At 43.6% G+C, this 25,204-nt stretch overlaps 1 protein-coding gene across 2 annotated transcripts; it reads left to right on the forward strand.

Moving 5' to 3' along the window:
• Window positions 1–1,418: 1,418 nt before the first annotated feature.
• aldocb (aldolase C, fructose-bisphosphate, b) lies at window positions 1,419–23,492 on the forward strand. 2 transcript variants are annotated; one of them, XM_083646238.1, is made up of 9 exons: window positions 1,419–1,545; window positions 8,671–8,787; window positions 9,659–9,870; window positions 11,888–11,942; window positions 12,039–12,199; window positions 15,673–15,756; window positions 15,885–16,059; window positions 21,847–22,046; window positions 22,172–23,491. In XM_083646238.1, the coding sequence occupies exons 2-9, from the start codon at window positions 8,676–8,678 to the stop codon at window positions 22,262–22,264; spliced, it is 1,092 nt and encodes a 363-aa protein (XP_083502364.1). In that variant the 5' UTR covers window positions 1,419–1,545; window positions 8,671–8,675; the 3' UTR covers window positions 22,265–23,491. The 2 variants fall into 2 exon arrangements, with proteins under 2 accessions (XP_083502364.1, XP_083502365.1); XM_083646239.1 differs by having other exon boundaries at window positions 1,446–1,545; window positions 8,674–8,787; window positions 22,172–23,492.
• The last annotated feature ends 1,712 nt before the right edge of the window (window positions 23,493–25,204 follow it).

Genomic DNA, 25,204 nt, shown 5'->3' on the forward strand with positions numbered 1-25,204 from the left:
CTTTAGACCTGTAGTCAACTAGTCATACAGTATTGTGTTTTGATTGGCTCTGAAGTTTGAAATCTGATTTTCCATGTATTTTTGCAAGTTGTATGCAGTGATGTGTTTATCACTTGTGGTGTCTTGCAGTAGCTTTGCATCTGTAGCATCTGTAGCATCTGTAGCTTTCTGATAGCTAATCATTTGAATTTGAGGTCTGGCACAGGAAGGTGAGCACCCACACCCATACAGTACTATATGTACGTGACGTCATTCAATAGTATTGTTTCAAAAAAAAATCATGCTTGTTTTTTCCCCTTTAACCCTTGTACCCTCCTTATATTTTTTGCCTGTTGCACTCCCTCATCCAGCAGCTGGATATTGATATTAATAAGTTATTTTTTATATTGATAATAATAATAATTATGATTATCCATAATCACTTATCCATTGGTAACTTCATACCTCATACCTCATATCAACATTTCATGCTTACTCAGAATTTTAACCCCTCAAATGCCAGTTTACTGTACTTACACTTTACAGCAGAAAACACAAAATTATGTTTTTTGCCGAAAAAACATGAAAACTGCCAATTTTAGACTCCCAACTAATTTTCACAAAAAACACAAAATAGCTTTATTCATCCATCAATCTTGGTCTAAAGGCTTCAAATCAGTAGTTTGCACTGGAAAATCCGGGTTCTCAGGTCATGTGACATGTTGCTATGACGACCACTGTACTGTGTATTTAATGTTAAACTGCATGCAATTGGCTGCTATGCCAGCACTGATCAAATACAGGGGTGGGGCCAAACACAATATAAGCTACAAATTTGATGTATTGACTCTAGCTGAGAGGTGTAAGATCAGAAAAATAATTATTTTTGGGGAAAGTACGTGGGAGTCCAAAAAAAAATGTTGTTTTTTTGCTAAATTAACATTGAAATCAATGGGAAAAATATGCAATGGATTTTGAATGGTTGTAACTCCACCAAATGTTCAACAAACTCCAAGGTTAGATATTAAGGTCAAATTTAAAGGTGTTTGGTCCAGGATGCCCGCTGAAAAAAATAAAATAGATTAATTTTGTAAAAATTTCCTGGAGGTCTCAAAAAAGTGGTTTTAATGGTTTTAATAGGATCCAGCTGCTGGATGAGGGGGGTTAACGTGATTATAGCGCTTACTTTTTGCCAGGAACACTTTTTTAGCATGGCGGAAGGTTGAATTACCATGATAAATCAAAAAAACATGATTTGGAAAGTTTCAGCCCTGAACTCCCAAAACTTTTTTTTCCACAGAAAAAAAAAATCACAAAAACCACCTTACGATCCATCTGCTGGATGAGGGGGGTATTAATGCAGCATCATGATCATGAATCATGATGCTGTCCGGCGCATGCGCAATGAATATTCAATCTAGGCTCCGCCTCCGGTTGGAGGGTTTTGTAAAGAGTCACGTTGCGCTGCAGCAGTGAAACAGGAGACTCTTCTCTTCTGCATCCTCCACACACACACACAGCGCACCTGACCTGACCATTTGAGCTCTTTAAACCCAGCAGCAGCAGGTAAGGAAGAAACACCAAGCGGATGATAAGTATGGCGGCTTATTTTCTTATTGTTGATGATGATGGTGATGATGTGTGACGTGATGCTGCACTGACAGCCCGCAGCTAACTAACTTTGTCTTGCGGCTGTGTGGCTCATAGCGTTAACTTATGCCATTATCTCTTATGGTAGAAAGCAAACCAAGTTTTCTAGCTAGCAAAATTATTACTCTTTCTAAAAGTGGTCTTTGCGTCGTAACGTTCCGTTACGCAACAGCAAGGAGGCCTTCGAGGATGCAAAAATGAGCCTGTTGCATGTTCTTTCGATCCGTTGTCACTTTAAAATTGATAACGTCACACATCATCTTCTCATTCACTGAATCTGTGTCCGGTCTGGGTCTTAATGTGTTTAGCACATACATGGATCTATTAGGTTTAGCAGAGAGAGGATGGGCGGTGCGTGAGATGTCCTCCTGTCGTGTGTATCTGTGCCAAAGCACGTAGACCTCCTCTGATGGGCGGGGTGGGGTTGAGACACATCCATGGTTGTGTAGAAGTTGTGTCGCCTACTGTTTTGTGCTCATTCTCACCAGTGGCAGTGTCAACCATTTTCTGAATTGCACTGCACACACACAGACAGAGCCTTGAGTGAAATAGGCTCTGGTGACAGTCAGAGAGACGCTAGGTGCAGCCGTGCAGGGGGCTGCCTGCCTGCCTGCCTACATGGGAAACAGGGTGTGTTGATCCTCTTAGCGCTGCTGGATCAAGGCCTCCAGATAAAAACAGCCAGTACAGCCAAACACGGACGGGCCATCAGTGTCAACTTGGCACCGGATAACAACTAGAGGCCCCCACCACCATTCATACATTTTGCCCTCTGAGAGCTTTCAATGCAGAGCCTCATAGGGAACTAAAAAGGTGGGTAAACTAGACTGTGACCTTGGTGCTCAGTATGAATCAGTATATTTTCAGAAAAGCCCCCCCCCCCCCCCCTTTAAAAATAATACCCTATCATCTGGTAACATCCATTCCAGTAGCTATCCATTTATGTCATATCATTTTATACTGGGCAATAAATCAATAGTATTGTCTTTCAGTGGAATCATATACCATGAGAACATGATGATATTAAGATATGTGGTATGATGTTACAGATATAAGGATTGATTTGACTGTTGTAGCATGGAGAACACTAACATCAGGTCCTCTTCCAGGTTAATGGATTAATTTCTATACAAGTAAGATCAACTGCAGGGGTAGTAGATGGCTTCATGAGAGAAAATCTTGAACAGAAGTTTCAGATATACAAGTCAAACGTCTAGTCATATGCTCTCTCTTATATTGTCTAATAACTGTAACTAAGCCCTAATTAAGGCACTATGAAATGGGCCGTGATTAAATTCTTGAATGCCTGAAGTACGGTAATGCTTTCATGTGGATTTAAACAGTGATTATGCATGATGCCACAGACACAGTAGGGAGTTGGCCATTGCATCGTGATGTCGCAATGCAGGAACAGTGCGTGTCTTAATGTTCTGGTCTACTGATGTGCAACAACCTAGGAATAGAAAGCAGGACAGTTGTGTCAACTGTCTATCATTTATTTTCTACAAAACTTTGAGAGTTTATTCTGTTAAGACTGCCTTATAAATCTGTACTATCTGTTCTCATCTTGAAAGTAAACAAATATAGTAGTAGTTACAGGGTAGATTTGGTGGGAGTATTGATATTCTAGAAATATTTGCAGATCAAAAGTAGCAGAAAAATGTTATTCATTCAAATAAATACATGAAGATAAGATAATACGAATGCTGTCGACTGCACATGTGCCTGTCATAAATGTGCTCCACATTCATCTGATCAGAAGATGTTTTTGAATGAAAAAAATCTCAAATGTGCGTGTGTGTGTGTGTGTGTGTGTGTGTGTGTGTGTGTGTGTGTGTGTGTGTGTGTGTGTGTGTGTGTGTGTGTTTCAACTGAGTAAACAAGTCAAATTGCAAAACATAGATTTCACATTCACTGCAAACTATTTTGCAATGTTTTCTCAGCAAAAGCCCAACCACATTGGAACCAAAGTCAGTGAAAGTAAATTGTATAAGCTCGTAGTTTAGCCTCACAAAAGAGGCCAGGTATTTGCTGAGCACGAGTTTTGTCTGGCTAAAAATTGAGGCAGGGCTATCCAGAGACAGAAAGACACATACATACACACACGCACACACACACACACACACACACACAGACACAGACACAGACACACACACACACACACACACACACACACACACACACACACACACACACACACACACACATGCACAGACACACACACTCACACACATCCTGCTTGTGCCCTTGGGTTGGTAACATTTCAGTTAATGCAAAATAAGAAACCGGAACTATTTTGGTCAGGAGATGATGCGAAGTTGGAATGGTTGTTCAGAGATGAAGTCTTCAGTTTGGCCAGGTTTATTGGGAGGGCTTGGAAACTCAGAATGGAGAAGCTGTTCATCTGAATATATAACTCTGTCTTGTTTATGTTTGAGCGTTTTGTAGCTTGTTTGTTGATTTGTTTGTATTGTTGAACTTGAATGATTTGTGTCTTGTAAGCCCAGACGGGCTGGGCACCTTGAATATGGTGCATGACACAGAAATAAAAATCTATCTATCTATCTATCTATCTATCTATCTATCTATCACACACACACACACACACACACACACACACACACACACACACACACACACACACACACACACACACACGTGCACACACACAGACACACACACTCACACACATCCTGCTTGTGCCCTTGGGTTGGCCTTTATCAAGTGACTCTGCATTATAGAGACAGTCTGCATGTCTGGGAACGCCCACAAAATGTTAAACGGCTGGCGCGCGAGTGGGGTAAAACCGCCGATATATCTCATGGGCTGACTCACCAAAAGACGATGCTGCGGCTCTAAACTACAGGTTTGGGGGTTCTAGAGCAGAACACAAGACATCTGCTCAGATGTGCGTTTACTGCGGTGGTTAAATCCCCGATCGTGTCTGCCTGGGCTGGGCTATCAGCTAAATTCTAACTTTGCTGAATGGATAGAACGGGGAAATTTACCCCACCCTGACCCCGCCCCCAGCAAGGCTGAGCCAGCTAACCCAGTGTCTATGACGAGACGTGGCCTCAATCTATGCTCCTGTTCTATCTTATGATTTGAGGGCCTTTGTTCTGTTGGAATAGACCTGCACTGATTTCATCATGCACTGATTTCATCATGCAGAACTAAACTATTAGCAGTGAGCGCTCTTGTCGAAATGCGTGCTGTAGTAATTGTACATTGTTTTCAATGGTGTGTGCCTCCGCGTGCGTTCTGAAGGTTATCTTATTGCTGTAAGCTGAGGATTATCACAGAGATCACAGGCTGACTCAGGCCATGTCCTACCATAGCAAACAGTCTCTCAGCCTGACATGTGTGTTAGTTTGTAACATACATGTATATTAGGCCTGCACGATATGAGGAAAATCTGCGATGTGCGATAACATTGTTCAATATAGCGATGACGATACGACTTGCGATAAATAAACAAATATTAAAGTATGCATATTAGCTATACAGTTCCTATGTCTTTGTGCTTTAATAATGCTAACATAGACCCCAAACATAGCCTATGCCCACTGAATAAAGAAATGAAATACACACTGACTCTAGCTGAAACTACACACAGCGTGTTTGGGCTTTGGCAGAGGAGCGGAGCACACTGTTTAAAGGGAAAGGTGTACGCTGGATTTACAACACAAGACAAAATGATCAGATGCTGAGTGGGAATGCATGACGCATGTAAATAAAACCACTTTTGTTATTCATTGCGTTTCAGGCAGTCTTTGCGATGTGTTTATTGCGCATGTTTATATTGCGATGACGATGAAAATATGATTAATTGTGCAGCCCTAATGGATATGTATTGTGTACATGTACATACATGTACAGTACAGTACAGTATCATGTATCAAAGTACCGGGCGGTAGGTCTACGTTGCAAAAGTTTCACCTGATGCCGCCTATTATCCAGGAAGGCTAAAGCTTAATTTATATTTATTAGAAACTAGAAAGTGTCGCTCAGCACATGGTCGCAGACGAAAAATAAAGTGTCGCTCATGGTGTTGCATTTATACTTCAGTCAGTGAATGTTCGCCCCGGTTCAACGGTCACATGACACTCGAACGCTATAAGCAGACAGCCAAGAGAAGAGAGGGAACGCACAGTGAAACCACCTCGGAGGCCAGATGTAACGTACTTGGCTGCAGCCGCATATAAACGACACACAACTCACCTCCTCTCTCGTTCTTTGTGATATTCACGAAGTCATACATCAAGGACAGGCTGATAAAAATAGTGGAGACACGTTCATTAATTTCAATCGAGTGAAAACCAAAACAAGGAAGTCAAGCACGTGCCGTCTATATAGCCAATCAGACTTGCGCGACACATCGTGACACTAGACATTTCACTAGGTAGCAGACACTGCTCGCCGACACTTGAAAGGTTTGGAGGAATAACTCATTTTAAATTAACAGTTGTGATGTCATTATTCAGTCTTAACCACCAATATTTAATCATTTTCTCACTCACTCCTATGTCACCAATTGCTCTCCCTACAGGGCTTGAAATTAACTTTTTTGACCACCTCCCAATATGGCTGCTAGATTTTAAAGTTACCAGCCAATTAGAATTTCCACTAGCCAAAATGTTTTTCTTAAAATAAACCAGAATATGAGTGGGTTAATTTAAGCATAAGTATCAGTAAGTGGCCCGGGATTCTCAAAGCCTGTGTTGAGGGTCACACGAACAAAAATGCACTCTTGAAGCGAAATAAATCCAAAACCAACGAGTTAATTATTTAAATTTTTACTTCAATGTAGAACAGTCATTTCTTACACATGAGATTACTTTTAGCCTTTTTGTCATAAAGATTATTGAAAGATATTCCATATTCCACACTGAAATGTTATAACACAAGTGGAGTATTGGCCAGAATGACATGAACATTTGGACACTTATTCAGCGGGTATCTTGCATGTTGCGTTCAGGTGCACTGTATATTTAAGCAATATCACACGAGAGGGAGTGCGGTTGTTGGCTAATATCGGCACTGCTGTGATTCGGTTGTAGGCACGAGGCCGTAGGCCGAGTGCCGAAGATAATCACAGCAGTGCCGATATTAGACAACAGCACGACCTCGAGTGTGATATTGCTTTTATACAACAGTTCTATTAAACAAAGCTGATTTAAAAAAATGACAAAAAGCTGAGAAAATATATGATTTCTCTATTTATTCCTCCGCCAACAAAAATAGTTCCCTCAGCTTTCTGCTTTGCTGAAAATGTAGCCTAATCAGCCTAATTAACTGCAGGCTGTCTACTTTACTACTGTCTACTCTACAGCTGTGAAGCGTTTTGTTGATTAGGGCAGCTGTGAAGCAGAGTGATCTACACACAGTGAAGCGCCAGTGCATTATCATGAAATATTGGCACTGGTAGGATCCCTCTTGTCCAATCAAATTGCCCGGCCGGAACTAACTGTTGTATAAAAAAAAATATGACTAAAAAAAATATATATATATATATTTTTGCAATTCCAGCGCGGGCCACACAGGGGGCGCTCGCGGGCCGGGCCGCCAGTTGCCCACCCCTGGCCTAGAGAGATGGCTGTTTAGACTGATAATCCAAACTAGTCATCCCTTCTCACTGGGCGGGTTGAACAGGGATGATGGATGTAGTACATGAGGAAGCCTAATGTGGATTGTGGAGAACAACAGTCATAGAGTAGCCTAGTTTAGTCTATATACAGGCAGCTATAAATTAATACGTGATGAATTCAGCTATTTCTATCCGGCTGTTGAGGCAGCAGATCTCAGTGTAGCAGCGTAGAGTGCATATAACTCCCTGCAGTGCTGATACAGGCAGGTATTCTGTATTCTGTAGCTTCAGCAGCAACACATTGAGCAGCAGCTCAGACCATATTGTGGCATAATAAGCCTGTGCTGGGAGGGAGGGGCTTGGCAACCTGTGAATGAACTACAGAGAGGCACCACACTGCTGCTTCCTTGGCACAGTCAGCCTCAGTGGGAGTGATGGATCTGAGGGATTTCTTTTCTTTAGGAGCCGTTTTGTGTTTGTACATCTTGAATGTGTCCAGCGGAGAAAAGGGCGGAGCAGTGTCCATTCTCCCAGCCATAATGAGGATGGGCAGCAGAGTTTTAGAAAAGGGCTATTACATAATAACAACATATAACAGGGCGTATGGGGGGGGGGGTGTTTACATAACTGCTTATTTCCAGCAGAGTGAAGAGGGGAAGAGAGGAAGAATGTAAGCTGGTCTGAAGCCCGTGTGCATGTCAGCATGCCGTGACACGTCCAGTTGCTGTTTCTATACAGCCATATCAAACACAATACATCAGGACCTTTCACTAGTATGACTATGATATGACTATGACTCACTTTCACTATTTCATCCCCCATGTGGAAATAATTGTAATACTTCTCACCCTCTGCAGCAAAAGAGCCCATTTGGAGAATCCGTCATGTGATTTGTGCAAAAAAATGATCTTGAAGCTAAATTTAATATAGGCTAAAGCGCAAATTATGCTCGAGCGAAATCGCCGGTGCTGACTGCGCCGAGGGGGTCGCCGCAGCTGGGCGTCCTCTTGGCGCAGCTCATTCCTCACAACTCATTGTTGTGAGGAATGAGGAAATGCCATTTCCTCATTTAACAGTGCTTGTCCCTCATCTAGCAAAGCCTTCTGCAGGCTCACCGGAATGAGTTTTGAAATGGAGGGACAATAAAATGTCCCCCCACCGACATGATTGCAAGTTCTTGGTAAACGACACGATAACGTTTTGGACGTGTACCGCAGCCAACGCGCTGAGTTAACGTTCGAGTATGCACAGTCTCTCTGTCGCCGCTCGGCGGCGGCAAGGCTCCAAGTCGAGGGTGCGCAGAACCTTGTCAGCGCCTTAAGTGACCAAACCTATCCTTCCCTCACTCACTCAGGACAGTTTGGGACTGGAAGTAGCCATGTTGTAGGCAATAGAAGGAGCAGTGCTGGTCAGTGGTCCAGTGAAACAATGTAACGGTGCTTTCTCTCTTTCAGCAGCCATGACTCAGCAGTACCCTGCGCTCAGCCCTGAACAGAAGAAGGAGCTGCAGGACATCGCAGAGAGGATAGTAGCTCCAGGCAAAGGCATCCTCGCAGCCGATGAGTCCACCGGTACGTACGTGTGTGTGTGTGTTAGTGATGCGCGGGCCGCAGTTATAACCGCGCTGACCGCAGATATCCCGCCCCGTGGGCGGGCCGGATCATAAAAATAAACATTCTGATTAATAGCGGATGGGTTGCGGGCGGTTGAAACGATGTATCATTAATGAGGAAAAATAATATGAATTACGTTCTCTAGTCTATGAACGTATTTTAAGCTACATTTTTCATCAGGCACATTCTTAGTCGCCTATTGTTGAGGGCACATAGGCTACCTCATTTGAAGCGTTTCTTTACTCCACCATGTAGGCTATAGAGAGTACAGCAGGTGCACTGCTGTAGACGGCTTCAGACTCGCTGTCTGATTGTGTGTAGGCCTACGTGTGTGAGAGAGAGTTCACGTCTTTAATAAAGGGTTACTCTGCGTGTGTCACTGCTCTAACTAAATTATTTAATAATGTTGCTTTTTGTCACGTTCTGAGCCTGCCCCGCCCACACCTGCGATATTCTCAGAATTTGCCAACCCACGCTGCCTTCAGGACGGGCGGGTTCTGGGTGACCCGTGCATCACTAACGCACGACCAAGCCAGGGGTAACATGGCGGCTCGAACCTATGCCCCTTGTGTTGGTAGGCAGGAAATCTACCGCTGCACTACCCGTACGTGCCATATAAAGGCCATGAGTGAAATTCCTTGTATAATCTTTACATATTTTGGCAATAAAAAAAGTGATCTGATTCTGATTCTAGTCATCATAAGACTTGCTAGGTGTGTCAAAGCCTTCTGAGGTTTAAATCCTGGACATTTTCGACTGTAATTTATCCACAAGTGTACAGTTATATAGTGTTTATAGTGTGTGTGTGTGTGTATGTGTGTGTGTGCAGGTAGCATGGCGAAGCGTTTCACCCCCATCGGGGTTGAGAACACAGAGGACAACAGACGTCGCTACCGCCAGTTGCTCTTCACAGCCGACGAACGCATCGACAGCTGCATCGGAGGTGTCATCTTCTTCCACGAAACCCTCTATCAGAGCACAGACGATGGCACTAACTTCGCCAAGCTGATCCAAGACCGCGGCATTGTTGTTGGCATCAAGGTACACAATGCACACTTAGGTGAACTAACTAACTAACTAACTAACTTACTAGCAGCATTGGTCATGCTTATACCTCAAATACCGACCTCTTCGAGTGGAGAATAGTGGGATGCATCTGAACTGACAATCACTTTAGAATAGCCCTTTTATTCTTCTGAACATCAGACAAAAATAAATGGAAGTAACTAAAGACACTGCTCTACATAGGATAAGCATAAGGGCTCCGATCTGGCACAAACGCCTTTAGGCTTGCATGTCTTAACATTCCTCACAGGAACAGATGCAGGTAGGTAGATGCAGGTTTGATCCCTCACACACTACCATGGTTGGTAAACAGAGACTTTATATGACCTTCTCTACCATCGTTGGTACTTTTTAATGTTTGTTTTTTAATTTAGTTTTTAAATTAGAGTAGGCTATTTTATTTATTTCTGCTGTTTTAAAACCTCTTTAGCATGTGCAATAATCTCCTTAAAGCACTTTACTTTTAACTTACTACCTTTATTGTCGGTTGTCAGTACTTCTCTTGAAATTGCACTATTTGTGGGCTAGATGCAATCGTCATTTTGTTTCTGCCGTGCCTTGTGTATTGCTTAAATGACAATAAAGCTGAACTTGAACTTGAGCAAGTGCAACCAACACACACACACACACACACACACACACACACACACACACACACACACACACACACACACACACACACACACACTGAATGGTTGAGGTTCAGTAACACTTCCCTCTCTTTCAGTGAAGTGATGTTTTGATGTAGTTAGTTTCAACAGCTGAGTATGAGCTGCCTGTTAACATGTAAAAAGCCTTCAGCTAATTACTCGTCTATCCTCTCCTACAATCACATCCATGATCCCACTGTATTTTAACCGTCACTAGCGGAACACCCATGCAGTGTATTGGGTTCAACCTGATGATACTATGCCCTAATGACCTCATTTAAAAATGCGGCTCCATTAGGTCACTCGCACGGGTGCTCTTTACACCTCCTGAAAGATCCAGTGTGACGGCATAGCTGTGCCTGAACACAAGTTCTGATCATTCACACACAGACTGCATTCTGTTTATAGTTCTGATTCTGATCATGCACACAGACAGAGACTGCATTCTGTTTATAGTTCTGATTGTGCTCATTCACACAGACAGAGACTGCATTCTGTTTATAGTTCTGATTCTGAGACCCGTTGGAGCACACAGTCACTGGCCATTGAGTCAGGCCTCTGGTGAAACTAGAAGGGCTGCTACTAACAACACAGTCACTGTCAACATGTATGAACACATACAGACACACACACACACACACACACACACACACACACACACACACACACACACACACACACACACACACACACAGTGGGTGTCAGCAACATATCATGTTGTTAGGATAAGCTGAGCTTAAGGTCATAAGTTAGAAGAAGAAGAACTGGACGGACAAACCCGTCTTTATTTGTCACACGACAACCCAACACACGCATGCGGCCAGCCACACACACACACACACACACACACACACACACACACACACACACACACACACACACACACACACACTCTCTCACGCACACAAACGCTGACGGTGGCAGGTAGAATATTGTCTCTGCATTCTGCATTTATCCCATCCAGGCTTGCCCTTCGTCCGGGGTGCAGGCCAGGAGCCAACTTCAAACATTGTCGTCACTGGTCAGATGATGATCTTCTGCATGTTTCTAATGGGGGGTCCATATCAAATGTTGTGTGGAGGAACCTCCGGGGAGAGAGCATAGAGAGAACATGCAAACTCCACATAGAAAGGCCCCTTTTGACGAGATAGCCCACCTGGGCAGTAGGCACTGAAGACATACACACCCTCAGCACCCCGCAGCTTCCCAGGCGGGAATCATCGAATTCAGGACATTCTAGCTGTGAGGCGACAGCTCTTTAGGGAGGTTATTTGAAGGACATTTTGTGTTTAATGTCATAATAATTGGGTGTTTTATTTATATTTTTAATCTGCCCTCTGCAGGTGGACAAAGGTGTTGTGCCCCTGGCTGGAACAAATGGAGAGACTACCACTCAGGGTAAGAAGGCATTAATAGGAACACACGCTCTCAAACATTTCACGAGCCTCAATGGATTTCTGATGCATGTCTTGTGTGGCGTGTGTGGGAGTGTAGGTCTGGATGGGCTGAGTGAGCGCTGTGCCCAGTACAAGAAGGACGGTGCAGACTTTGCCAAGTGGCGCTGTGTGCTGAAGATCTCTGACACCACGCCCTCTGAGCTGGCCATCTTCGAGAATGCCAATGTCCTGGCACGCTACGCTAGCATCTGCCAACAGGTTGGTGTGTGATGTCTGCTAGTGTCAGTTTGTATCTAGTCTCGCTGGCCAGCCTCCTCTCCCTTCCGTCCGAGGAGTCTGGCGCCGCAGGTCTCCATAGTGGGATTGCGATGGGCGGCGCTTAGCGGCAGTGCCCTTGGAAAATAGTTTCAAACAATCCAACTTGCCGTTTTCAGCGTGTAACAACCTGCCGTTAGCTTGCTAGCTAGTTAGCGTTGTTGTTTTCCCTGAGGCGGCAGGGGACTATTTACAGCGACACACAGGGAAGAGGGAGCGGAAGCCGCTCTGATTGACATGGTCGGAGCCAATGACAGAGCTTCTTAAGCGGTAGGGGTGTCACGGTACATGTATTCGTCCCGTGAATTTACGGTACGGGCCTCACGGTACCTCGTTTCACGATACGTGAAACGACACGACGAATACGTCAAATCCAGAAGCACCTAAACGCTGTTTGAACGACATTGAATTGAATTGAATTAAACGCCACAGAAGAAGACACACCAAAACAACACAAGGGCCATAGAAATCCGCGTTCACAGAATGGGACGTTTTGTGGCGATAAGCTGTTTTGCAAATTCTGTCAACATCAAGCCAACGAGGTAAGCTTGCCAATGTAACGTTACGTAGCCGCGACAAAGTCCTTTATACTGTAGTTGCGCGTTGCGGCTAAACGTTACATAACACTGACAAAGCTGTTAACTTGTAAACAAGCAACTTACATCGCGTGGGATGAGTGATGCGGTCAAGCAGACTCAACCAGACATCTGCGGATGCAGACAAGCAAGGAAGAGGGGATGACTCCTTGTCATGTTCCAATAATCCATTAGATGACCGAACGTAATCATATTATGCTAAACAAAACTCACATCCAATAACATTAAGGCGCTGACAGGGTTCTTTCCCGTACTTACTGGGAAAGTGAAACCCACCCCGTTGTCTGTCAGACAGTGGGGGTATCTTTCAACAGAAGTTTTCTGCCGTTTTATTCTTCTTCTACTTAACATGTAGGTATTTTGACGTTGACTAAAGAAATACTGCCGCCTAGTGGCCGCTTTTAGATAGGATTCCAAATTAGTGCTTACATCAAACGCAAATGCTACATAAAACAAATACAACAGGGGGAGGGGTTGGTGGGAGTATTAGGCTACTCCACACATGCGCTCTGTTTACAAACTTGAGTACAATAAAGATTTAAAGTGGGGGGAAATGCCTTTGCCCTGTCAAACAGCTGGAATACAGACATCTGAGAGGGAGGCGCACCCCACACTTTGAAAATCACTGCTCTAGAGTAAAACCTTTTTGTGTGGATTGCCTAGATCTTATTAAATAGTGGACATTTATTCATTCCCACATATTAGACACTATTTCTGATGGTATAAATAGCGTAAAAAGCAGAATTCAGACATATTCAAAGGGAAAAAAACAGAATTTGGGATTTGTTGCTTTTTTCCCCCGTTTTCGTACCGTGCCGTATTCGTACCGAACCGTGACCCCAAAACCGAGGTACGTACCGAACCGTGACTTTTGTGTACCGTGACACCCCTATTAACACGTTCACTGCCAATGACGAGTTGAGTCGTCAAAAAAAATCCAACGGTTGACTGCCAATGACGAGTTGAGTCGTCAAAAAAAAATTGACGGTGGGACATGGATCAACGCCCCCCACGTCTCCTATAAAAAATATTGGAGCCACCGAACGTGTACAACCCATTCCACTGACCCACTAAGTGGCGACAGTGCTCTCCAGACTAGAAAAAGCAGAGCCAAAACTGCAGGGGAACGCGCGAGGAAACCATTCTCTCATACTGTAAAATGGATTGGCGAAAACGCTTTCTCTTTCGCGCATTATCGCGCTGGGAGCTGGCGGTGGGGGATTGCAAATTTGCATAATAGATTATGGGTGAAACACACTTTGAAACACCAGCAGAAAGCGCAGAATCGCACACAGCTTCATTCCAGCTGAGCTCAACCGAAAACCCAGAAACGAACGAGCCTCATTCTCATACTGTAGGCGAAAACGCTTTCACGCTGGTGCACACGGGCGCACAACGGTGGGGGGTTCCAAAAATAGACTGGGTGGAAAACACACTTTGAAACACGCAGCATAAAGCCTAGAATCGCACAAAGCTTCATCAAAGCTCTCAAACCCAAGAAACGAGTGAGCCCCATCCACACTCGCCGACGAGGGGGCCGCCAGGGAGGGAGGCTGCTCACTGCTCAGACAGGCAGTAGAAACTCGCTTGTGACAAACGCTGCTGAAAGCCACCAGACACGCCCACGGAGGGAGGAGTTTGAAGGAGAGGGCGTTCAGAACTATATTGTTTAGATGTCTGATCTCTCACTGATGCCAAAAATAAATGGTTAAAGTGACTGTTCTGCCTGTTTGATTGAATTTCACAAAACTGCGATTATCTCAGCTTTCAGTCTCAGACGCTGAAACCATGCTGTACTCAACGGCTAATATCTACATAACTACTAACTCTACAAACTAACTCTTTTAGACAGAGAAAGCACACATTCTATTAGTACTTTTGTGAACTTTGTGTTCACAAAGTCCAAGCAGAAAATAATCCTCGGCTCTTGTAAAATGAGCCAGAATCCTCAAAAAAACCCTCTGGCAGAAGCTACCTACAGTAAAAAAAAAACGGCTGGCAGTGAATGTGTTAAGCGGGGAGCGGAAATCCGGCAGCGTCTGAAACCGACGCCTCCAATGGGAGAGCAGAGTAGAGCAGGGGAGGGTTTATCCCAGTTATGGAGACCTGCGGCGCCAGACTCCTCGGATGGAAGGGAGAGGAGGCTGGCCAGCGAGACTAGTTTGTATATAAAGTATCTTAAGAATTTTCCATAAAGCCCCAATATGTAACTATTTTACCTTACAGTTTTGTATGCTCGCTAGCATGCATTATCCAATACTTATATCACTTTTTCTAAACTCAACACACAAACTAAACTAAAACACAAAATTGCGCCCCGAACGCCTGTTACTGCACGATGTGACCGAGCATTGAGGTTACCTGGGTGTAACAGTTACACTGGAGTTACACTGTAACTCCATTTCCTGCTGCAGCTCCTTCATATTAAAAGCTTTCCCCTGGCAAACTAACGGGACGCTTTTATTGTGAAGAACGTATAGCAAGTGAAATGTGTTTATCGCTTGTTATTGTTCTGAGTAAGCATAGCGCGATTACTAGCGTCGCTATTCTTCAATAAAACAAGTCGACACAACAACATTTTGGGATATTTGGAGAAATATTTTCCAGCAAATCAGTTATAAACACTGCAGAAAGGTTAGCAAAGTACAGCGATATCTGAGATCTGAGTTGATATCTGAACGTACAAACAGTGAAGTAAATAGCATTTATTAGCATCCTGTAGTTACCACTTGTGGCAGCAGAGGCTGCTGTTACTGCTGCTCAGCAGTTTTCTACACATTATTGGGGCTTTAAACATACACATTTTGTCATGTGTCGCAGAATGGTATCGTTCCTATTGTGGAACCTGAGATCCTTCCTGATGGAGAGCATGACCTGAAGCGCTGCCAGTACGTCTCGGAGAAGGTGAGTTTGAACGAGGAACACGGCGACACAAATTTGATCTTGATATGTTCATGCGTGTCAGTGGTTGTCAACGTTCTTGCAGTCTTTTGACACATACATTGCTCTCTGTCTCTCTCTTCATCCTTTAGGTCCTAGCTGCAGTGTACAAGGCTCTGTCAGACCACCATGTGTACCTGGAAGGGACGCTGCTGAAACCTAACATGGTCACAGCCGGACACTCCTGCCCCAACAAGTACAGCGGCGAGGAGATCGCCATGGCTACTGTCACTGCCCTGCGCCGCACCGTGCCTCCTGCAGTCACAGGTCAGATACAACCCTGTAGGCTTTATATTCAGCAGCTTGCTGGAATCTACAGAAGGTAGAAGCAATGGAGTTTAGCAAAGGCAAAATAGATTCAATTCTCTGCCTGCAGAGTTGAAAGGCTGATGTGTTCAGCAAAATGCAGGAGCTTTGTGCAGGTAGATAATGGAGCTGAACAATTCATTGGAAGGGTGTGTGTTTGTGTGTGTGTGTGTGTGGGGGGGGGGGGGTCGCAATATTTCTGAAATTCCCAAATGACAAAAGCTGTAATTAATTGCTTAAAGGGATAGTTTGGTTTGTTTGAAGTGGGGTCCTATCAGCTAGTTCCATACACTAACTGAAATACAGTGTTCTGGACGCTGAGCGCACCGTCTATCGAGACCCAGCACTCTGAAGCAACAGCCTCCACAGCTCTGTCTCTCTAGTACAGGGGGCCAAGAACTAAAATGTAATTTAGCCACCTAAAACAACGGCCACCTGAACAAATCAATATCAGTGTACATGTACGCTCTATTTTGACAATTTTCAGCGCTTTACTTTTCCGCCAAACAGCGGTCTCATTCGGCACTGCTTTTTCTCCCAACCGTACAACTACCGTATTCCTCCGCCAAACGCCAGCACAGAGCACAGAGCCGCGGTTTACGAAACAGGAAGGCTTAGAAGAGAGATAAAACACTGACTTACTTTAGAGACAACAAGTCACCTGGCCTCTCTGGTCTGGGACATTTTCCCCAATTTATCCTGGGAATGGTGAAAAAGGTCTGCAGGACACCCCGGCATTTAGGCAGCATTATGGCATTATGGCAGTTCCTCGTATCTCTCTTTCTGCCTGTTCACTCTGCAAAAGTTCCTCTTCTGTATATTACTCCCTCTGGTTCATAATTGTATCCTCTTGTCACCAAGGTGAATGGCATATCGTCCTCGCTATCAAAATCACTCATATTTTCGTTCGTATTCTATTTGTTGTGTCTTCACTAACAAGCCAGGAGAAATAAGCCAAAATAACAGCTGATCTGCGGCGTAATCCAGCACTGCAGCTCTGTGCAGGATCTTAGCGGAGGAATACGGTAGTTGTACGGTTGGGAGAAAAAGCAGTGCCGAATGAGACCGCTGTTTGGCGGGAAAGTAAATCGCTGAAAATTGTCAAAATAGAGCGTGCATGTACACAGATATCGATTTGTTTAGGTGGGCGTTGTTTTAGGTGGCAAAATTACGTTTTAGTTCTTGGCCCCGTGTAGTAGAGAGACAGAGCTGTGGAGGCTGTTGCTTCAGAGTGCTGGGTCTCGATAAACGGTGCGCTCAGCGTCAGAGAACACTGTACCTATTTCAGTTAGTGTATGCAACTAGCTGATAGGACCCCACTTCAAACAAACCGAACTATCCCTTTAAGAGTGATTTCTAAACAGGATATTTTTGTGTTCTGGGTCATATTTGTTAAGAGAGGGGCCAAAATGGATTTCTAAACAGGATGTTTTAGTGTTCTGGGTCATCTATGGTTCATGAATATATAGGTCACAGTTTTTTAAGGCCCGTACCAACCAACCCGTTAAGAGAGCCAGTCCGCCTGCCTGCCCCATTCAAATATGCGTTAATGCCAAACCCAACCCAACCGGCCTGCAATTTAATCTCTTACTCCCTGGGGCCGCGACATTCAAATTCCGGTACGCCATCGATAATGTCATCAGTGACATCATCGGTGATGTCACATAGTATGCTTCTTTTTCCCCCACAGAATTCTGAGTTGAATCTGAGAATTCTGACTTTAATATCAAAACTCTGACTTTATTCTCAGAATACTGATTTAAAGTTATAAGATTTTCATCTAAAAAAATAATAATTAAGAGTCACTCATAATGTTGATTGAAGCTACGGTCCATTGATGGAAGCCTTTGCAGTATAGACATGTGATAATGCAACACTGTTTGGATGTCACCTGCAATTACCACTCATCGCCATAGGTGTCACCCAAGAGAACAAAACTGAAATTTTAGAGATTATCACTTTAATCTCAGAACTAAAAAAAAAAAATCGCAAGTGACCCTAATCATCTATGGTAGTATTAAATTGGGTCTGGTGTAAAAAAAAAAAAAAAAAAAAAAAAAAAAAAAATCAGGCAACCCTATTTGAATTCCAGACGACCCCAAGGTTGGGAACCACTGCAACATTGTTGTGCAACAAGCAGACTTACCAAATGTTTCCAATAGATGTCAGGTATAATCCATACTGCATTTATGATCGCTGTTCCCACTGACAGAAATGCATTTTTACAACACCCAGCTAACGTTACAGGTACCCTCTCCACTGCTCCCCATGTTGTCCTTATGGAAACCAGACAGCATCTCCAGTCTAACACGTTGACTCCGTTCGTACTTCGTCCGTACAGTCCGTAGCATCAAACAATGCAGTATGCATACTTGAAACATGTCGGTTATGTAGAAACAAAGCGTAAAACTGTCTGACAGGGGGGAAAATGACTGACTTCCGCCAACAACACGTACTGCCCACGTCATTACCCTAAGTGACTGTGAATTCAGTCTGAGCGCAACACAAAAACATACCATAATAAAAAATACTCTGCGACTATTTGGGACCGGTGCTTATTTACCAAAACATGTAGCCAGACCTGGCATCTATTTGGGACTGGCGTCTATTTGGGACTCAGCATTTATTTGAAGTTTTATGGTGACAGAAATGTCCTAGAACATATTATGTTCTAGGACTCAGGATGAGCGCACGGAGCTCTCCAAGGTGTCCAAACTCAGTTTCTCTCTCTCTCTCTCACTCACACACAAACAATGCATTCTTCACATCTTAACGGTGAAAGATAAGCCTTATGTTTAGGTGTTTGAATATGAACATGTCTCTTTTTCTCTCACATATGCAACAGCTCTGCTCTGGATGAGCGCAGACGCACAGCTGTTCATTCATGTCATTATTATATATTCATATTATATTATTATATATTATACATTGTTATTTCTGTGTCATCATCATTACAAACCATAAATATCGGTCTTTCTTCAATTAGCCTAATCCAAAAGTTCTTCAATAGGAGGTAGGACTACAGAAACAGTCCTTATCCTTTCCAATATCTTTTAATTTCGTTCATACGTCTTCACCGCTCTCAATTGATATGGTCACGTCGCAGTAAAGTTGAAAAATAGATCACAGTCCATTAAGACAAAAATCTGCGGTGGAATTAATTTATGGACACTTCAAATGATAATTACAACCAAATAATCCTTTCAAAATGTTTGAATGAATAGATGCGCTGCAAAATTTCAGTGCGAGACCTTCCCGTTTCTAACCACTAGCCACATTAGCAAATACCATGCGTTTTGCAAGCTATGTTTTGCAAGCTATGCGTTTTGTAAGCTATGTTTTGCAAGCTATGTCGGGCTGTCATTTTGCAAGCTATGTAGCCTAATAGGTTCCCCACCGTAGAACACATTGGGGAAAATGACGTTAGCAAACATGCTTAACATTGATGCCAAACACAAACAAGCCGTTAAAGCACAGAGGGGAACTTCTACATTCAATGTTTGCACTTGATCATTTTCGTGATGTAAACTTTAGATGCTCACTTCTGATCACATCTTTTGTACATGTTGTATGTTTATCTTATTTTATTTGATCATTAGCGGTATTTATTTTACTGTGAGTTATGAATTTAAGACTAAGAAAGTAATTTACTGTACATCCTTGTATTTATTCTATTAATTTGTGGTGTAGGGTTATATGGATGTGTGGGTTACAGTAATCTTCCACTGTTGTTCTAAGATGAGTTGACGTCCTCTATGCAGCCTGTTTATGCATAACGTTATTAGCAAATAGCCGAAATGGATGCGGAAAAGGAAGTGACGGTGCCTTTTCCGTCACTTCCGCTTTCCTTTTCCGCGTCCATTTCGGCTATTTGCTAATAATGTTAACGCTTTATTTTCAAATAAAAATAGACTCTGGGTTCCCCGATTGGGTCTCGACAGATCACGGACCAATAGCAGGCGGAGCTGTGGCTCTGGGAAATGCCTGGTCTCAACAGCCACACTAGGCTTCTAAACGGGAGTCCAAAAACAAATGGGTGATGTCACGCTGACTGTCCATATTTTTAGACGGTCGATGGTGGAGATAAGGGGAAGAGGCTCGGTGTACAGGAAATACAGTCTTCATTCCGGGGAAAACACTACCGCTTTTGTCCACAGGGGCCGCTACAATCAACACAAAAAGGAAGATCCTCGTAGTTGCTTTAAACGTTCTAAAAGAATGTATGACAAGAAAAATTTAGTTAGTTTAAATAGTTTAAATCACAAATGCAATATTCTGTTAGGGCTTTAATGTTTTGGCAGCAGGGCCAGGGGGCGCCCCTGTGGCTGAAAATGGAGGCTAGCTCTGTTGCACGCTCGTCTCTGGCAGCCACGTTGTTCTCTAAGCTAGAGAGGCCTGGGACTTTACAAAATTTGTCACGAAAAATTCTGTTAGAAGTCTAAATCAAGTTAGGAGTGTTTTAAATCTACCAGTTGTTTCTGTCCATACACCGATTTGCTTCAACCACTCTTCTTTGGCTCCATGGTCAGACAGAAATTACCATGCATGGAGTGAGAAGGGGCTGCTTTCCATCAGAGACCTATACATAGACTGTCATTTTGCATCTTTTGATCAACTGAAGAGGAAGTTCGAGTTGCCCGGCATGAACTGGTTCAGATACTTGCAAACCAGAAATTATGTTAGATCTGATTCATACCTTTGAAGCGCTCCCAAATGAGCATGCTTTTGTCAATTGCTGAGCCCTCCTCACTCCAGGCATCTTATCTCTAGGTTTGTATGTCTGTTTGACAACCGCAACACAGCCTCTACCGAGAGAATTAGAGAAGCGTGGCAGCGGGAACTTGGTATTGATTTATCTGACATTATATGGGAAAGGAGTCTGTCTGTGGTACAACTCTGCTCACTTAATAGTAGACACCAGCTGATCCAATTTAAAGTTGCTCACCGTCTTCACTACTCCAAGCATAAATTATAAGATCTTCCCTTCTGTCTCACCAGTGTGTGACAGGTGTCAGGTGTCAGAGGGCATGCCTTCTCATGCCTGCTGGTTTTGCCCTTCATTAAAGAGTTTCTGGGCCAAAATATTTGACTCGTACTCTAAGGCCTACAAAATAACACTGCAGCCAGAGGCAGAACTCGCCATCTTCGGCTGCTCAGAGTCCTCTCTGAACTTCCCTACAGCTGTGTAGCAATCTCTGACACTGGGGACAACTGTCGCCAAAAGACTTATTTTGAAGGAATGGAAGTCCTCCTCTTCACCTTCTTTCCAGGTGTGGCTAATGGACATGGTGTCTGTAATACAGATGGAAAGACTCCGGTTCCTGAGAACAAACTAATTCGGAAAGTTCTCAACTATCTGGGACCTGTTTTTAGCCTACTTTGACGAGGTTAAGAATGACTAGTGACTCAGGTTAGGGGTAACTGACGGCTTGCCCAGCTGATTTCCCACAGACCCCTTGTATAAGATCCCATACGCAATATATCTTACAAGCACATAAGCACCTTATGCGGCTGGTAGCTCCACTTTACAATGTTAAATGTCAAAGCTATTTTTTGTTTTTTGTTTTGTTATTGTTTAGTATTATTTTTTCTTTGTATTATTACTTATTTTCCTGTGTCTGAGCCTGTTTGTCTTATCGTTCTATTAAAAAAATATATATATATTCTGTCAAATAACCGCAATTACATTTTTTGTAAATATCTTTCAGCCCTCGTAGAATAATACTGTATGTGTATGTCTTTCCCCAGGAGTGACCTTCTTGTCAGGTGGCCAGTCCGAGGAAGACGCCAGCGTGAACCTTAGCGCCATTAACAACTGCCCGCTCGCCAAGCCCTGGGCCCTGACTTTCTCCTACGGCCGCGCGTTGCAGGCCTCCGCCCTGAACGCATGGAAGGGAGAGCAGAGCAATGAGAAGGCCGCCACCGAGGAGTTTGTCAAACGTGCCGAGGTCAGAAACCAACGCGAACAGGACAGTCGCACCCTCGCAGAGTGAAATGAAACTGTAACATTCTGTGTGCAGTGATGCTTTCAGTGTTAATTATTATTTTTGCCTCTTCTCTCTGTCTTCTTCAGGCGAATGGTCTGGCTGCGCAGGGCAAGTACGATTCTTCTGGAAGTGGCGCTGCAGCAGGACAGTCCCTCTACGTGGCAAATCACGCTTATTAAAACATCCACCTCACTCCCACATTCTACTGTGGCCAGCTAATAGTCTTATCTGCTCTGCTATACACCGCTTCACAACCCCCATCAATCACAGGGCTGTGCTGCCGACTGTACTTTAGGGTTGTCAAATGACAAGTGTTAGATATGTGTATCTGAAAACAATGTGAAATAACAATGCTGAAAAAGGGAAACGGCTTGTTTCTTATTCTGTCTAATTGATCTAATCGGAACAGAACTTAAATGTGTTAATCGATCTAATCAGAACAGAATTTAAAATTGTGCAGAGACAATTTAAGACTGAGGTGGAAAATTGTTTGAAATCTGTCTATAACAGTCACTGGGTTAGGAGTTACAGATAGGATTTTAAAAGTGAAATTTAAAAATGATAAGTCGATAAGTCAGTATTCACTCCATGCCTCTTCGGAACTTTACCTCACTCCATCCCTGTCCTTTCTCCATTTTTCTCTCCCACATGAGAAATCTTCAACCACTCCCAAGCAGGCCAGATTAGCGTGTGTGTGTGTGTGTGTCAGTGTTTGGCTTCTGTCAGAATGCAGTGTGCGCTCTTCTGTAAAACACTCTATACTAACATTCTCCCTGGCAGTGAGACCAACCAATAACCAGTGACACATTACATCCATTAGCGGAGAAATAAGCAGCAAGATAGCATCAGAAGTTGGGCAGCGTGAAGTGTTGAGTGGGTGGTGTGCACAGCGTACATTTGAACACACACCAATGCCAAGTTGGTCAAAGCAGAGACTGCTGTAGCTCCAACAGAGGTTGGTAAATAGACTACAAACCATTACGTACCAGGTTCATCCTAATCTTTCTGTTCTCACTCTTCTAATCTCCAATAATCAGAGAAACATCGTGTGTGTCTGTTCTCAGTATAACGTTAGCTTTAAATTACACAATGTATTCAGTTGTGTGAAGGTGTCATCATGTGATGCTTGTGTGTCACCCCCCTCCCACTCTAGCCCACCCCCCACAGGAAGAGAAGATGGTTTATATGGACTTATCTATCAAGCGGACCAATATGTGGGGTCTGTTGGGGGGGAAACGGTCACTGCTGTGTTGAGTACTGTGATGTTTTGTGATGTTAATATTGTTCTTGAAGCACTTGCTGTGTCAAATAGTGGAGCTCAAAAAACTAAATTAAAAATGACAAATGGTTAGAAATCGCTTTATGTGACTTTTTTTTGTTTGTTCCTGTGCTCATGATGGTCTTCTGTCTCTCACTGGTCTTCTAAAACCTGACTAACCCAATAAGTACTGTCAGAGTAAAATAATTGATTGACTGCTTATTGATTGATTGTTGATCATTGTAGACTCTGTTTAATTATGATCTAACTGACATGCATGGCTCACATCTGAGGCACTCAATCTCTTCTGCTGGGAAGCAGTTTGTTATGTCGAAAAGGCAACTCATTTATTGGTGGATCAACAAGGCATTTTATTTTATTTTTCCACAACAGTACTATGTAGATGTACTTTAGACTTTTATACTGCCTTCCTTCCACTAGTCGAGCAAACCTTAGAATTCTAAAAAAAATGGGACTATAAATATATATACACATCTCATATTCTAGCCAGACTACTTTTAGTTTCTGCTGGTAATACTGTGTCTAGCTCGTGCGATGTGGACTAGGTAGCTTAAAGTTAACATGTACTGTAGCTAGCAGTGGTAGTACTATGTGTGAGTAACGACTATGACTGGCTTCAGAATAAAAGTGCTGGGGATGGGGGGGGGGGGGGGCATTGCATTTGTTTGAACAGTGAATTGATGGTGGTTAGTGCAGCACAGGGCATGTTATAGTGTTATAGGCAAATGTTATTTCAAAGGAATGCCAACCATTTTAAGAATACACATTATCCCTGTGCCACAGGACGGATCAGCCAATACTTGTGAACTGTTCTTTCCTAAAACGAGAAAACAGGAGAACTAACCCTTGAATTTGTCACTACAATCTGGCACGGGTCCTTAGACCAGAGGGTCCCCAGCATAAAGTGGAATCATTTATTTTCACTATGATTGAAAAATATCAACTGTATGGAATGGTGGTGAGGGTGGGTGCAGCTCAGGGCTAAGGCCTGGTTCCAGGTAGGGCCCAACACAATGGCCTGTCGGCCAGGACAGAAGACAGCAGAGGCTTGGATTCCAACACCAGTAATATTTATTGTGACACCATATGTTGTTGATGCTGCTGGTTCGTAATCATTTACACAGCAAAGGTGAAGGTGTGGAATCCAGTGGAGGCCAGCCAGCTTGTGCTACTATGGTTTGCAGCAGAAGGGATTTGCCACAGGTGATGTGACTGGCCTTATTAGCTCTCGGGCTCCGCCCATCCAGAGAGCAGTGAAGGGAAGCAGTGAGGAGGCAATTGGAGGAATAGGAAATGAGGGGATTTTCCACAGCCGCCCCTCAAATTAGGGAACTATATTTGAGTTATAGGAAAATCCTTAGATGGGATGAAGAGGGTCCGGATCGTCATCTTTGATCTGTGTAAGAGGAACCAACCACTCCAGCCGCCCCATGAGGAGATTGGGAGTTGCTGGATCTCTGGATCTCTAAACTGGTCTCTGTGTATGAATAAGCTGAGGTGCCAAAGTGATCCTCAGGGAATGTCATTGGCCCTTGTAAAGCCCACCCAAGACGAGTGTGAACAGCTGCTGGGCCACCGCCTGGACCCAAACGAACCCGGTCCACTGGACATACAAGATGAGGGTGATCAGAACCAATCAGGAGTAAGGGTTGAACCTTCTGGAAAGAATCAAGTGGTAAACCATGCAGATGCTTGAATCTTTGGAGCACAGGTGAAGGGTATGACTGCGGGGCAAGACCCAATTTCTCTGCAGTGAAAGCATTCCTTATCATGAACTTCTTGTCTGGATTTGATGCAGAGGAAATGTTGAAAGAGACTGCAGTCCCCGCTAGAGTCTCAG

This window comes from Poromitra crassiceps (assembly GCF_964638095.1).
Source record: "Poromitra crassiceps genome assembly, chromosome: 1".
Classification (NCBI taxonomy): Eukaryota; Metazoa; Chordata; class Actinopteri; order Beryciformes; family Melamphaidae; genus Poromitra; species Poromitra crassiceps.